The sequence below is a fragment of the Ranitomeya variabilis genome, chromosome 5 (genome assembly GCF_051348905.1).
Source record: "Ranitomeya variabilis isolate aRanVar5 chromosome 5, aRanVar5.hap1, whole genome shotgun sequence".
Taxonomy (NCBI): domain Eukaryota; kingdom Metazoa; phylum Chordata; class Amphibia; order Anura; family Dendrobatidae; genus Ranitomeya; species Ranitomeya variabilis.
In genome coordinates this window covers 253,025,733-253,039,398 of record NC_135236.1, presented here as the reverse complement: position 1 = coordinate 253,039,398, position 13,666 = coordinate 253,025,733, and the positions used below count along the sequence as shown (strand labels likewise).

The 13,666-nt window shown below is 43.9% G+C and overlaps 1 protein-coding gene across 2 annotated transcripts in view; it reads right to left on the bottom strand.

Moving 5' to 3' along the window:
• The window catches only part of LOC143775665 (nuclear receptor ROR-alpha), a 502,224-nt gene that overhangs the window by 64,388 nt on the left and 424,170 nt on the right, over positions 1 to 13,666 (bottom strand). The window contains exon 1 of one of the 2 annotated variants that reach the window (XM_077264061.1): positions 4,831 to 4,977. The exons of the other annotated variant lie outside the window; for it this stretch is intronic. Within the exon in view, the coding sequence (XP_077120176.1) occupies positions 4,831 to 4,858 (28 nt within the window). The 5' untranslated portion in view covers positions 4,859 to 4,977. Of the gene's footprint in view, positions 1 to 4,830; positions 4,978 to 13,666 lie in introns of those variants that run through there. 2 annotated transcript variants of the gene reach the window in all.

The window sequence follows — 13,666 nt, the reverse complement described above, 5'->3', positions numbered from 1 at the left end:
AATAATGGAGAATGCAGTTTTATATTATAGAGGATTATATGAAATTCTATATGACAAGTGTGTGGGATACAAATATAATTTGCTACAATTGTAGCAAAGCTCAGTGTCAGGTACAGTGGAAGGCAGCTTGTAAGATGTAGCAGAGGTCAGCTGTAATGTAAATATAAGTGTATTATTTAGGTACATGTGTGTCAGATATAGCAGAGCTGAACTTATATTGTACACAAATGGCTTATGTGGTTAGCACTCTTGCTTTGGGTTCAAATCCCACCAAGGACCATATTGCGGGTTTCCCCCTGGTTCTCTGGTTTACTTTCAAACTTCAAGACATACTAATAGGGAATCTAGATTGTGAGCACCAATGGGGACAGTGGTAATGCCTGTAAGGTACTGTGGATTTAGTGGCGTTATACAAGTAAAATACATAAAGTAAAAGTCGGCGTTTAGAAGTAACAATTCTGCATAATCTTAGTTCTCGGGTTTATACCAGGAATAAAGCTATTCAGCCCCTGGGGTTAAAATTCAGCTTTGGTGCATCTCTCTAAATACAGATTAAAGCAAATAGTCACATCATAAATGTCACTTGTCTAGCTGAAGGATTAGAAGAAAATATTTCATTGGTTTTAGAACAACTTTATGACCCGTATAGCAATTTATATACACCAAGTGTGAAATACTGACACTAAACACATACAGAGGCATACTGGACTGGTTTATCATACAATCACAATATAATGACTGTATGACATAAGTTATTACTATGGCTGCATTCTGCATCATTTACGGGAAGAAGAGAAACTAAAACAATCTAAACAACTGTCAAAACTATGAAGATATGGAGAAAATATCAAAGAGCTGCTAAATTTACGATATGACAATATTCTATGCAGGTGTGTAAGGCTGGAATCACACAAGCACTTTATATAGCAGTATTTGATGGAGGGTTGGATGATAAAACGGTCTGTGGTTCTATCCTAAAGGTCCATCATAGGGAAAGTAGGGTAGGAAAAGGGAAGTATGGCCATCTGCTGGGCTTTAAGGATGCACAATGGCCAAACTAACTTGGGGAAAAGGGTGGACTCCCTAGGAAAAACAAGAATTGAATACAAGTTTACTTCTAGTCCAATGTAAAATATTACTTTGTGGCATAACAATGTAACAAACTCAACTCTAATATATCAGTAGAGGAAAAACGTAGACAAGAACATAATGTAATATTATCAGCACGGAGATAAACCTTGGACCAAAGAGCTTATACTATAGAAAACCTCCGAAAACGCACTACATGAGCTGATACAAGAAGCTGCCTGAAACCTCAATAACAATGGAAAGAATAAGAACAAATGGTGTACAGAAATGATATGTGACATCACACCACAGACATACACTGAGACGTACGCTACAAGCGTCACTATGTCATTAGTTTACGGGTATTTCATTCTAAGAACAAGAAAAGGAACCAATTAAATAGCAACAAATGGAGATATTTTGAATAATAAAACACAAAGGAAGAAATTACCATAGTTACTCATTATTATGGTAGAAGTCTGCGAGGAACTGAAATAGGTTTTCATTTCTTATTACTTAAAAACTCAGTAGTTCACTGTGCAGAGAGTATTGTCTACATGCTAAAGCCTCCTTCACACTCAGATAAACCCTACAACTATATTCTCAGGGGCTGGGCTCTCACAGGTAGGGTTCTCATTACCATGGACCACACGCTACATCTGTGTCTACATTTTACGTACAATGCGAAGGCCTGTTGTGTGGTGATCGATACTGACTCCATCGCCATATAACAAGAAAGGGTCAAAGTCATGTAAAGGCTCATTCGCATTGGAAAGTATAAAAAAAAAATATCAAAGTTCTCTATCTGATAATATTTGACATTACGTATGAACAGATATGAGATTTAAAGGTATCTGCTTCCTTGTATTATGTAAGAGCACCCAGAACTATACGACATATATATAATTCTACAGTACATGCATAATTATTATAAATATATATCTCAAGTAAAAAAAGTTTATTGAGAATACTCTAAAAGTTATATTCAAACAACCATTACAAATTTATAATGAATTAGGACGCAAGATAGAAGAAATGGACAACAACCTAGTACCACGTGCAGGAAAAGAGCAATGCAGGTTTGATGTATAAGCCTCTACGTATTTCATAAAGACTACTCATAAACAAATAGATCATCTCAAAATTATACAAAAAAAAAATGTTTTATATTTTTTAGGAAAATAGATAACAGAATACCATATGTGGTCTAATGGTTCAAACTATCATACCAAATCCATATATAACATCAGTTAATGGAAACATATATAAAGTGCCAATAGTGCAATATATAAAATGCAAATAAGCGCCACAGTGGCGACTACACCAGACCAAGAACCTCACTGGGGGCACATAATATAAGACACAGTATCCATATACTGGGGTTGAATAAATAGTCACTATATTTATCCTCTTAAACGTGCGTGCACTTTCAAACCCAGTATATGGATACTGTGTCTTATATTATGTGCCCCCAGCGAGGTTCTTGGTCTGGTGTAGTTGCCACTGTGGCGCTTATTTGCATTTTATATGTATTGCACTATTGGCACTTTATATATGTTTCCATTAACTGATGTTATATATGGATTTGTTATGATAGTTTGAACCATTAGTCCACATATAGTATTCTGTTATCTATTTTCCTAAAAAATATATATATATTTTTTGTATAATTTTGACATGATTAATTTATGTTTATGAGTAGTCTTTATGAAATACGTAGAGGCTTATACATCAAACCTGCATTGCTATTTTCCTGCACGTGTTACTAGGTTGTTGTCCATTTCTTCTATCTTGCGTCCTAATTTAATTATAAATTTGTAATGATTGCTTGAATATAACTTTTAGAGTATTCTCAATAAACTTTTTTACATTTTATTAGCTCTAGTTTCCATTCTCTTTTGGGTTCTTGTAAATTACCGCATGGCGGAGCTCATTTAATATTTTGCCCCGTTTTTGGTCTATTAAATATATATCTCACAGCCATTTAAAAAAAAAAAATATATATATATATATATATAGCGGCGCTGCATGCATATATAGAATTATATTATATGCATCTATTTTTATAACTATAAACCAATACATATACACATGGATATGTATGCTATTAAAAAAAAAAAGAACATGTTTGTATACAGTGTATTATTTACAAACATGCACTGTCATTAATAAATCTGGAGTTCCAAAGTGCAAGAGTTTACTTGACCTTTCTCAAGGGTACTGTGTAATCTTGTGACACTTCACACCAGCTAGGTTCTTGCAATCTTAAACAGATTTATCACTGAACCCCTGAAAGTCCCTTTTGATTGGCTGATGGCAGAAGAAATCTAGAGCCGTCATTTGGACATGACCTTCCTATTTCTGATGTCAGCAGCTGAGGACCAGGGGATGTGCTGTACACAGTCCGCAGCTTTCCCTTTAAAATACTTATTCTGTGTCACATCTCGGGGGCCTGTGGCTTTAAGCGGGACAGTTTTGAAATGAAATGGTAGATCCAGTATGACCGAGACAATGGCTGGATATTAATTACTGATGTGAAATGAGCTAACAAGGAGGTAAGAGCAATCAGACGTCAGTGCATACAAGAGAAACTCATTAAGTCATTATGAAACCTATAATTATGTGGCCCATTGGTAATAATGGCAGTTATGTATAAACACAGACGCAAGGACAAAGCCACAAATCTCAGACCAGGACGCGCTAATGGGCCGATGGCCCAAACCTCCCCTGTACCCCAAACCTCCCCTGTACCCCAAACCTCCCCTGTACCCCAAACCTCCCCTGTACCCCAAACCTCCCCTGTACCCCAAACCTCCCCTGTACCCCAAACCTCCCCTGTACCCCAAACCTCCCCTGTACCCCGTGCGGCTGCAGGAGGGCTGAAAGTTTCTGCGTCTGAAACAAATCGCTTCCTTTTCAATGGGAACATTGGATTCCGCCCATCAGCAGTTTTACTTTATCTATGTGAATAATTCTGCTGTGGCTTGGAGGCTGGCATACAATGGCACCGCTAAAGAGGGACCTAGTGGCACGGTCAGCCATCTCAGGCACTGTGCTGGGAGTTGTGACATCACTGGGGGCACAGCGAATATATACATATAATATATACATATAATATATACATACAGTACTGACGTCTGAGGCAATGACATGGAGAACCTTAGGGTGAGTTCGCACCCAGGTGTGTGGGCAGCAGTGACCCACAGGAGAGGGGCATGTACTGTGTATGCCAGTATATGCAGACCACACAGGTCAGTGGGGTGGAGGAGAGCACAGGATGGCACTGACTGCATGCCCTGGCAGATCCCTAATGCCACCACACAAGCCTGGGCAATGGTCTAAACTTCTTCCCCTGAAGGACACAGCAGTCTTCTCTCCAGCGCATGAAGTGGCTGATAACGCGGGACAATAGCTCGCATTCTCCTGTCACACCGTGCAGATAAGTGCGCCCTCACTTCGCCCGCCTGCCATGAGGAGGTCCCTGCTCTCCCGACACTTCCTGCTCCGCATGCCACCTCGACACTGGCAGCAGCCAGCTGCACCGCGCCCGCCTAACGTGCCCGTCTGTGCCACCTTGTCACGAGGACACTCCCTCCGCACAGAGCCCGGGCTCGCCGATGCCAGGCCGCCTTACTAACTCTGATGCCAGCTTCCTTCCCCGCTGTGCATATGCCTGCCTTACTTTAGCAGAGTGCCAGTGTGCCCTGCTCGCCCTCTCCCCATGCTCTGCTGACGGACACTGATCCCCGGGCAGTCGCTCACCTTTCATGGCCGCGATCACGTAATACATGGTCACCGTGCTGTGCCCCGGAGCCCCCCGCACACTCCACAGCGCTCAGTTGCCAGCTTCGCTCTGCCGCATCCCCCGCCCGCAGCTGCCATATGAGAGTCCATGTGACCCGCTCTGGACACGCCCCGAAATCTGACAGCGGGCACTGCCCACCTCTCCTGCCCTGACCAATGAGCGGAGGGAGTGCCGACAAGCTACGCCCACCTGGGAGCGCACCCGCCTCACACGTGGCCGGCTGCTGACAGCGGCGAGAACACAGGGACAGCGGGCAGGGGGCACGGAGAGGTGTGTGCAGCGGTGCCCTGCAGCCTCAGCATGCCTCCACTATCGGGGGGCACGGAGAGGTGTGTGCAGCCGTACCCTGCAGCCTCAGCATGCCTCCACTATCGGGGGGCACGGAGAGGTGTGTGCAGCCGTGCCCTGCTGCCTCAGCATGCCTCCACTATCGGGGGGCACGGAGAGGTGTGTGCAGCGGTGCCCTGCAGCCTCAGCATGCCTCCACTATCGGGGGGCACGGAGAGGTGTGTGCAGCCGTGCCCTGCTGCCTCAGCATGCCTCCACTATCGGGGGGCACGGAGAGGTGTGTGCAGCCGTACCCTGCAGCCTCAGCATGCCTCCACTATCGGGGGGCACGGAGAGGTGTGTGCAGCCGTGCCCTGCTGCCTCAGCATGCCTCCACTATCGGGGGGCACGGAGAGGTGTGTGCAGCGGTGCCCTGCAGCCTCAGCATGCCTCCACTATCGGGGGGCACGGAGAGGTGTGTGCAGCCGTGCCCTGCTGCCTCAGCATGCCTCCACTATCGGGGGGCACGGAGAGGTGTGTGCAGCCGTACCCTGCAGCCTCAGCATGCCTCCACTATCGGGGGGCACGGAGAGGTGTGTGCAGCGGTGCCCTGCAGCCTCAGCATGCCTCCATTATCGGGGGGCACGGAGAGGTGTGTGCAGCCGTACCCTGCAGCCTCAGCATGCCTCCACTATCGGGCACGGAGAGGTGTGTGCAGCCGTGCCCTGCAGCCTCAGCATGCCTCCACTATCGGGGGGCACGGAGAGGTGTGTGCAGCCGTGCCCTGCTGCCTCAGCATGCCTCCACTATCGGGGGGCACGGAGAGGTGTGTGCAGCCGTACCCTGCAGCCTCAGCATGCCTCCACTATCGGGGGGCACGGAGAGGTGTGTGCAGCGGTGCCCTGCTGCCTCAGCATGCCTCCACTATCGGGGGGCACGGAGAGGTGTGTGCAGCCGTGCCCTGCTGCCTCAGCATGCCTCCACTATCGGGGGGCACGGAGAGGTGTGTGCAGCGGTGCCCTGCAGCCTCAGCATGCCTCCACTATCGGGTGTGATAGCCCAACATTCTCATGACCGGGGGAGAAATGGTCACTAGTGCACAGAGGGGTGACTGGTTTCTGGACCCCAATGTAAAATCTGTAAGGACCTACAGTACAGCCTAAAAGTTCTCATTTAAAGATTATTCTGTATTTTCATGACTATGAAAATTGTACATTCACACTGAAGGCACCAAAACTATGAATTAACACATGTGGAATTATATACTTAACAAAAAAGTGTGAAACAACTGAACTTATGTCTTAGGGTACGTCTCCACGGTCCGTTTCGCCGGCGGGATCGCCGCAGCGGCGAAGCCGCTCGGCGCTAAGCCCCGCCCCCTTAATGGGACGCGATGGTGCCGGATGTGTACAGTACACATCCGGGATCATCGCACCCCTCGCCATAGGGCCCTGTGATATGCCTTGCGGGGACGCTGCGTCCCCGCAAGGTGTACGGACATGCTGCGTTCTGAAAAGACGCGCAGCATGTCCGGAGTCGCAGGGCCGCCGCGTGCGGGTTTCCACGCATAGTGGAGACGGGATTTCATAAAATCCCCTCCACTATGCAGGAACATCTGGACGCTGCTTGTTTGACGCTGCAGCGTCAAACAAGCAGCGTTTACGTACCGTGGAAACATACCCTTATAGGTTCTTCAAAGTAGCCACCTTTTGCTTTGATGACTGCTTTGCACTCTTGGCATTCTCTTGATGAGCTTCAAGAGGTAGTCACCGGAAATGGTCTTCCAACAATCTTGAAGGAGTTCCCAGAGATGCTTAGCACTTGTTGGCCCTTTTGCCTTCACTCTGCAGTCCAGCTCACCCCAAACCATCTCGATTGGGTTCAGGTCTGGTGACTGTGGAGGCCAGGTCATCTGGCGTAGCACCCCAACACTCTCCTTCTTGGTCAAATAGCCCTTACACAGCCTGGAGGTGTGTTTGGGGGTCAATGTCCTGTTGAAAAATAAACGATGGTCCAACTAAACGCAAACTGGATGGAATAGCATGCCGCTGCAAGATGCTGTGGTAGCCATGCTGGTTCAGTATGCCTTCAATTTTGAATAAATCCCCAACAGTGTCACCAGCAAAGCACCCCCACACCATCACACCTCCTCCTCCATGCTTCACGGCGGGAACCAGGCATGGAGAGTCCATCCGTTCACTTTTTCTGCGTCGCACAAAGACACGGTGGTTGGAACCAAAGATCTACAATTTGGACTCATCAGACCAAAGCACAGATTTCCACTGGTCTAATGTCCATTCCTTGTGTTCTTCAGCCCAAACAAGTCTCTTCTGCTTGTTGCCTGTCCTTAGCAGTGGTTTCCTAGCAGCTATTTTACCATGAAGGCCTGCTGCACAAAGTCTCCTCTTATAAGTTGTTGTAGAGATGTGTCTGCTGCTAGAACGGTGTGTGGCATTGACCTGGTCTCTAATCTGAGCTGCTGTTAACCTGCGATTTCTGAGGCTGGTGACTCGAATAAACGTATCCTCAGAAGCAGAGGTGACTCTTGGTCTTCCTTTCCTGGGGCGGTTCTCATGTGAGCCAGTTTCTTTGTAGCGCTTGATGGTTTTTGCCAGTGCACTTGGGGACACTTTCAAAGTTTTCCCAATTTTTCGGACTGACTGACCTTCATTTCTTAAAGTAATGATGGCCACTCGTTTTTCTTTACTTACCTGCTTTTTCTTGCCATAATACAAATTCTAACAGTCTATTCAGTAGGACTATCAGCTGTGTATCCGCCAGACTTCTGCACAACACAACTGATGGTCCCAACACCACAACTGATGGTCCCAACACCATTTATAAGGCAAGAAATCATACTTATTAAACCTGACAGGGCACACCTGTGAAGTGAAAACCATTCCCGGTGACTACCTCTTGAAGCTCATCAAGAGAATGCCAAGAGTGTGCAATATGCAAATTGCCTCTTCTGAGAAAAAGAGGACTTAAACTCTATAGCGCCACCTGTTGGAAGTAGCGATCCTACAAGTCACAATCAACCCTTTAACGAGTCGTGCAATATGACTTAGGATAAAAGCCAAATCAGTATCTCAATTCGCAGGCACGGTGTTTCGGGCTGTTGGCCCTCGTCAGTGCGAAGCATGAGAACTGATTTGGCTAGGTGAGAGGCTCTGGACTGGGGTCTAAGAGGTATCGTTTCTCCCTTTAAGAGTGTGCAAAGCAGTCATCAAAGCAAAAGGTGGCTACTTTGAAGAACCTAGAATATAAGACATAATTTCAGTTGTTTCACACTTTTTTGTTAAGTATATAATTCCACATGTGTTAATTCATAGTTTTGATGCCTTCAGTGTGAATGTACAATTTTCAGTCATGAAAATACAGAAAAATCTTTAAATGAGAAAGTGTGTCCAAACGTTTGGTATGTACTGTATACTGCAGGGCCATTGTACAGGATCTTCTGCTTAAGAGAGACTTAGGTGGCGACCCCAGTCACTAGGTGGTGCCCCTGCTACCTCCATCTTCCCCATAACTCAATGCCATGGCTACACAGCACACAGGTGGCAGAAGGTCAAGGTATGATGGGGTCACGCGGGACTGTGACACGCAAGGGGCAAACAATCATTAGGATTTTTCCCACTTGTCAGGGTTGTGGCAACCTGTGGATCCCAACAAGACCCAGTCACTGGCATTCTTCTCCACTGCAGCATAGCATGATGTTTGTAGGTGCCAGTGGCGGTCAGAGATGCTATATAGCCCCCGCCCCAGAAAAGGTTTTCACTGACAATCTGGGTGTGATCGATGCAGTGGGCGTTATACATGCCCTATTCTGAAATACCATTTGTTGACAGTATTGTTGGAATTAGGTGTTCCAGTAAGTATGGTTTAATTTAGAACATTAAAGGAGTCTGTGTAATTTTTTCAAGTAAAGGACTTTATTCTGGCTGTGTCTTTATTAAACATATAACTATAGGATTAGTAACGGATGGGTGTATTATAGACACCTCTCCATTACTAAGCTGTGGGCTTAATGTCACCTGAAAGGTGACATCAACCCCAGAAATATTACCCCACTTGCCACTGCCACAGGGAAAAGCATCAGAAAAGGCGCATCTAATAGATGATGTGCCTTTTCTGGACAGCTGCGGGCTGCCATTTTTAGGCTGGGGGGGCCTATATCAATGGCCCCTTACCAGTCTGAGAATACCAGCCCCCAGCTATGAGCTTTAGCAAGGCTGGTTGTCAAAAATAGGGGGGACTCCACGCCGTTTTTTAAATTATTTATTTGATTTATATGTTGCAGTCAGATACTTCCCTCTCCATCAATCTCAGCCCCAGTCTGACATTCTCCTATCAGTCCTGAATAACCACAATCCTAAAGCCTCCAGCATCGGCAGTTTCCAGAGTTTCTCCTAATCATGGCTATCACTTTCCTGAGCCATTTGCTTGTTCAGAATACCTGTTATCTATATAGACAAATATAGTGATAACAGTGTACACATCAGAAAAATTACGGTAGCAGAAGGAAACTGACCAGAATTGTCACTCAAGAAGTAAGGACACTGCAAAGCTATGAGCTGTTCAAGAAACAACTTGAAAAAACCCTTTAAGAAGGGTGTAATTTATGGGTTAAAAAGCGACAAAAAGGAACACTGAGTTTAATGCTTTGTCTATAATATTTTCATGGCAGTGCATGCATATCTCTTCATTCACATCTTTGGCAGTTCTAGAAATTGCTCACTATATGTATTCTCGCCCATTTTTGAGAACTCTAAGGCTGCCGTCACACATTTGGTCAGTATTTTACATCAGTATTTGTAAGCCAAAACCAGGAGTGGGTGATAAATACAGAAGTGGTGCATATGTTTCTATTATACTTTTCCTCTAATTGTTCCACTCCAGGTTTTGGCTTACAAATACTGATGTAAAATACTGACCAAATACTGATAGTGTGACGGCAGCCTAATAGTCACCTCTCCATTCTCAGTTAAGCAAGACATGGCCAATTATTGAGATACAGTTGAAACCAGAAGTTTACATACACTATATATAAAGACCCATATGCATGTTTTCCTCAATTTCTGAATATCTGACATGAAATCAGAATAAACCTTTCCCGTTTTAGGTCAATTAGGATTAATATAATTATTAATATTTGCCAAATGCCAGAATAATGAGAGATAGAGAATATTTTAAGGCATTTTTATTACTGCAAAGTCAAAGTTTACATACATTTCATTAATATTTGGTACCATTGCCCTTAAACTGAATGACTTGGGTCAAACGTTTGGGATATCCTTCCACAAGCTTCTCACAATAGTTGATCAGAATTTGGGCCCATTCCTCCTGACAAAACTGGTGTAAATGATCCAGGTTTGCAGGTCGCCTTGCTCGCACCTGCCTTTTCAGATTTGCCCATAAATTTTCAATAGGATTGAGATCAGGGCTTTGTGATGGCCACTCCATAACATTGACAATGTAACATTTGTTATCCTTAAGCCTCTTTGTTACCATTTTGGCAGTACACAGGTCATTGTCCATTTGGAAGACCCATTTCTGCCCAAGCTTTAACTTCCTGGCTGATTTGTTGAGATGTTGCTTCAGTATTGCCATAGATCTTATTTTCTCATGATTCCATCTATTTTATGAAGTGCACCAGTCCCTCCTGTAGCAAAACAACCCCACAACATGATGCTGCCACCCCGTGTTTCACAGTTGGGATGGTGTTCTTAGGCTTCCAAGCTTCTCCCTTTTTCCTCTAAACATAATGGTCATTATGCCCAAAAAAGTTAAATTTTAGTTTTATCAGACCACAGGACATGTCTCCAAAAATTAAGGTCTTTGTTCCTATGTGCATTTGCAAATATTAATCTGGCTTTTCTATGTTTTTTTTTTAGTAATAGCTTTTTCCTGTCAGAGTGTCCTTTCAGCCCATTTTGATACAGTACTCGTTTCATTGTGGATATTGACAGAATCTTTCCAGCTTCCGCCATAATTTTCACAAGGTCTTTTGCTTTTGTCCTTGGGTTGATATGCACAAGTCGAACCATAGCACGTTCATCTCTGGGACACAGAACCAGTCTCCTTCCTGAGCGGTATGATGGCTGGATATTCCCATCTTGTTTGTACTTGCATATAATTGTTTGTGCAGATGAACGAGGCACCTTCAGGTATTTTGAAATTGTACCCAAGGATGAGCTATACTTGTGCAAGTTCACAATTTTCTTCCTGATATCTTGGCTAATTTCTTAAGACTTTCCCATGATCCTACAAAAAGAAGCGGTGTGTTTCAGGTGTGCATTAAAATACATCCACAGTTGTGTCTCTAATTAACTCAAATGTTGCCAAAAAAACTTTCAAAGCTTCCAAACACATGACATCGTCATAGGGGCAGCCTTTAATTATTTAAAGGTATAGTAATCTTAGTGTATGTAAACTTTTGACTTTACAGTAAGTAATAAAGATGCCCTAAAACATTCTCTCTCATTATTCTGGCATTTGGCAAATATTAATAATTGTGGTAATCTTAATTGACCTAAAACGGGAAAGCTTTATTCTGATTTCATTTTAGATATTGAGAAAAACATGCTTATGTGTCTTTTTATACAGTGTATGTAAACCTCTGGTTTCAAATGTAGCTGAAGGTTCCACCACTGTGAAAGGGGTATACCGGATCGTGTAATACCCCACTCCCTTCTTTAACGTTAAATATTCCCCTTTGCCTATATTGGTGTAAATGTATGCACTTGTCTTGCTATGCATGATAGTTTTTACATAGGGAAAGTACAGTACCCATGTAGTCCTCAAGATGGAGTGCTGACAGACTCTAGTTAATTCATACACCATACATAGTTTACTATAGGAGGGGTCAGCTGCAGTTGAGGGAGGACTTCTTCTAAGAGTCAGTTGGGCCAGGGTGCCAAAACCGTCTGGACGGCCTATAGACCCCGGGATAGAAGCAGTGACCACGTAATGTTTTAAGTTGGATCCCAGTCATCCAGTATCGCTAGAACAGAACAGCAGCAGTACAGCAATAGTGAGAACTGGAGCTGAAAGGAACATCATGGCAGTACTGACAGGCAGGTTTCTCACCATGTGGCAACTTATAGCATGGGCTGATGCCCTCAGATCCTTGCAAAATAGCTGAGGGAACCCCCGAGCGAAGTAAGCCTGTCCAGGTAGGACGCTAGGGAACCCTATGATACGGTCCGTCCCGTGCATGTGCCGTGTGACCAAGGAAGGAGTACAGGGAAAGAAGAGGAAGTGTGTATAATGGAACTTGTTGATGATGCTGTAATGAATATGGATGTGCTGTGTAAGAAACTAGTAAAGTTGTTCATTTAAAAGTTGAAATGGACTGTGTCTTGACATCTGGAAAGCCGCCTAGAGGGAACCCACAGAAACCCAGAGGAGACCTTGTCAGTGATGAAAGTGAAGCCACAGGTAAGCAGAGCAATGAATATTGTTTTCATGTGATGGGAGACCAGGGCATGACTACACACTACACAGCTAACCTCGGCCATGACTATGGCCCTATTTCTGCCCCTCACAACTGGACCCTCATCTATCAGACATTTATGGCAATTCCAGTGGCTATGCTATAAATATATAAAATGGCACTACCCCTTTAATTCCTTTACCCCGAAGCCTGTTTTCACCTTCCTGACCAGGCCAATTTTTTCAATTCTGACCACTGTCACTTTATTAGGTCATAACTCTGGAACACCTCAATAGATTCCACTGAATCTGAGAATCTTTTTTTGTGACATATTGTACTTCATGATAGTGGTAAAATGTTGATATGGCTTGAGTTTATTTGTAAAAAAAAACAGAAATTTGGCAAACATTTTGAAAATTTTGCAATTTTCAAACTTTTAATTTTTATGCCCTTAAATCAGAGAATCATGTCACACAAAATAGATAATAAATAACATTTCCCACATGTCTACTTTACATCAGCACAATCTTAAAAACATAATATTTGTATTAGGAAGTTATAAGGGTTAAAAGTTGGCCAGCGATTTCTCATTTTTCCAACAACATTTACAAAACCATTTTTTAGGGACCACCTCACATTTGAAGTGACTTTTGGGGCCTATATGACAGAAAATATCCAAAGGTGACACCATTCTAAAAACTGCACCCCTCAAGGTATTTAAAACTACATTTAAGAAGTTTATTAACTCTTCAGGTGCTTCATAGGAATTTATGGAAGGAAAAAATAACTTTTTTCACAAACATTTTCTTTTAGACCCTTTTTTTATTTTCGTAAGGTTAACTGGAGAAATTGCACAATACAATTTGTTGAGCTTGGAAGGGAAGGAGCGCCATTTTATTTTTGATTCTGAAATTTGCTGGAATAATTAGTTGATGCCATGTCGTGTTTAGAGAGCCCCTGATGTGCATAAACAGTGGAAACCCTCCACAAATGACACCATTTTGGAAACTAGATCCCTCAGGGAACTTATCTAGATGTGTGGTGAGCACCTTGAATCCCTATGTGCTTCGTAGAAGTGTATAACGCTGAGC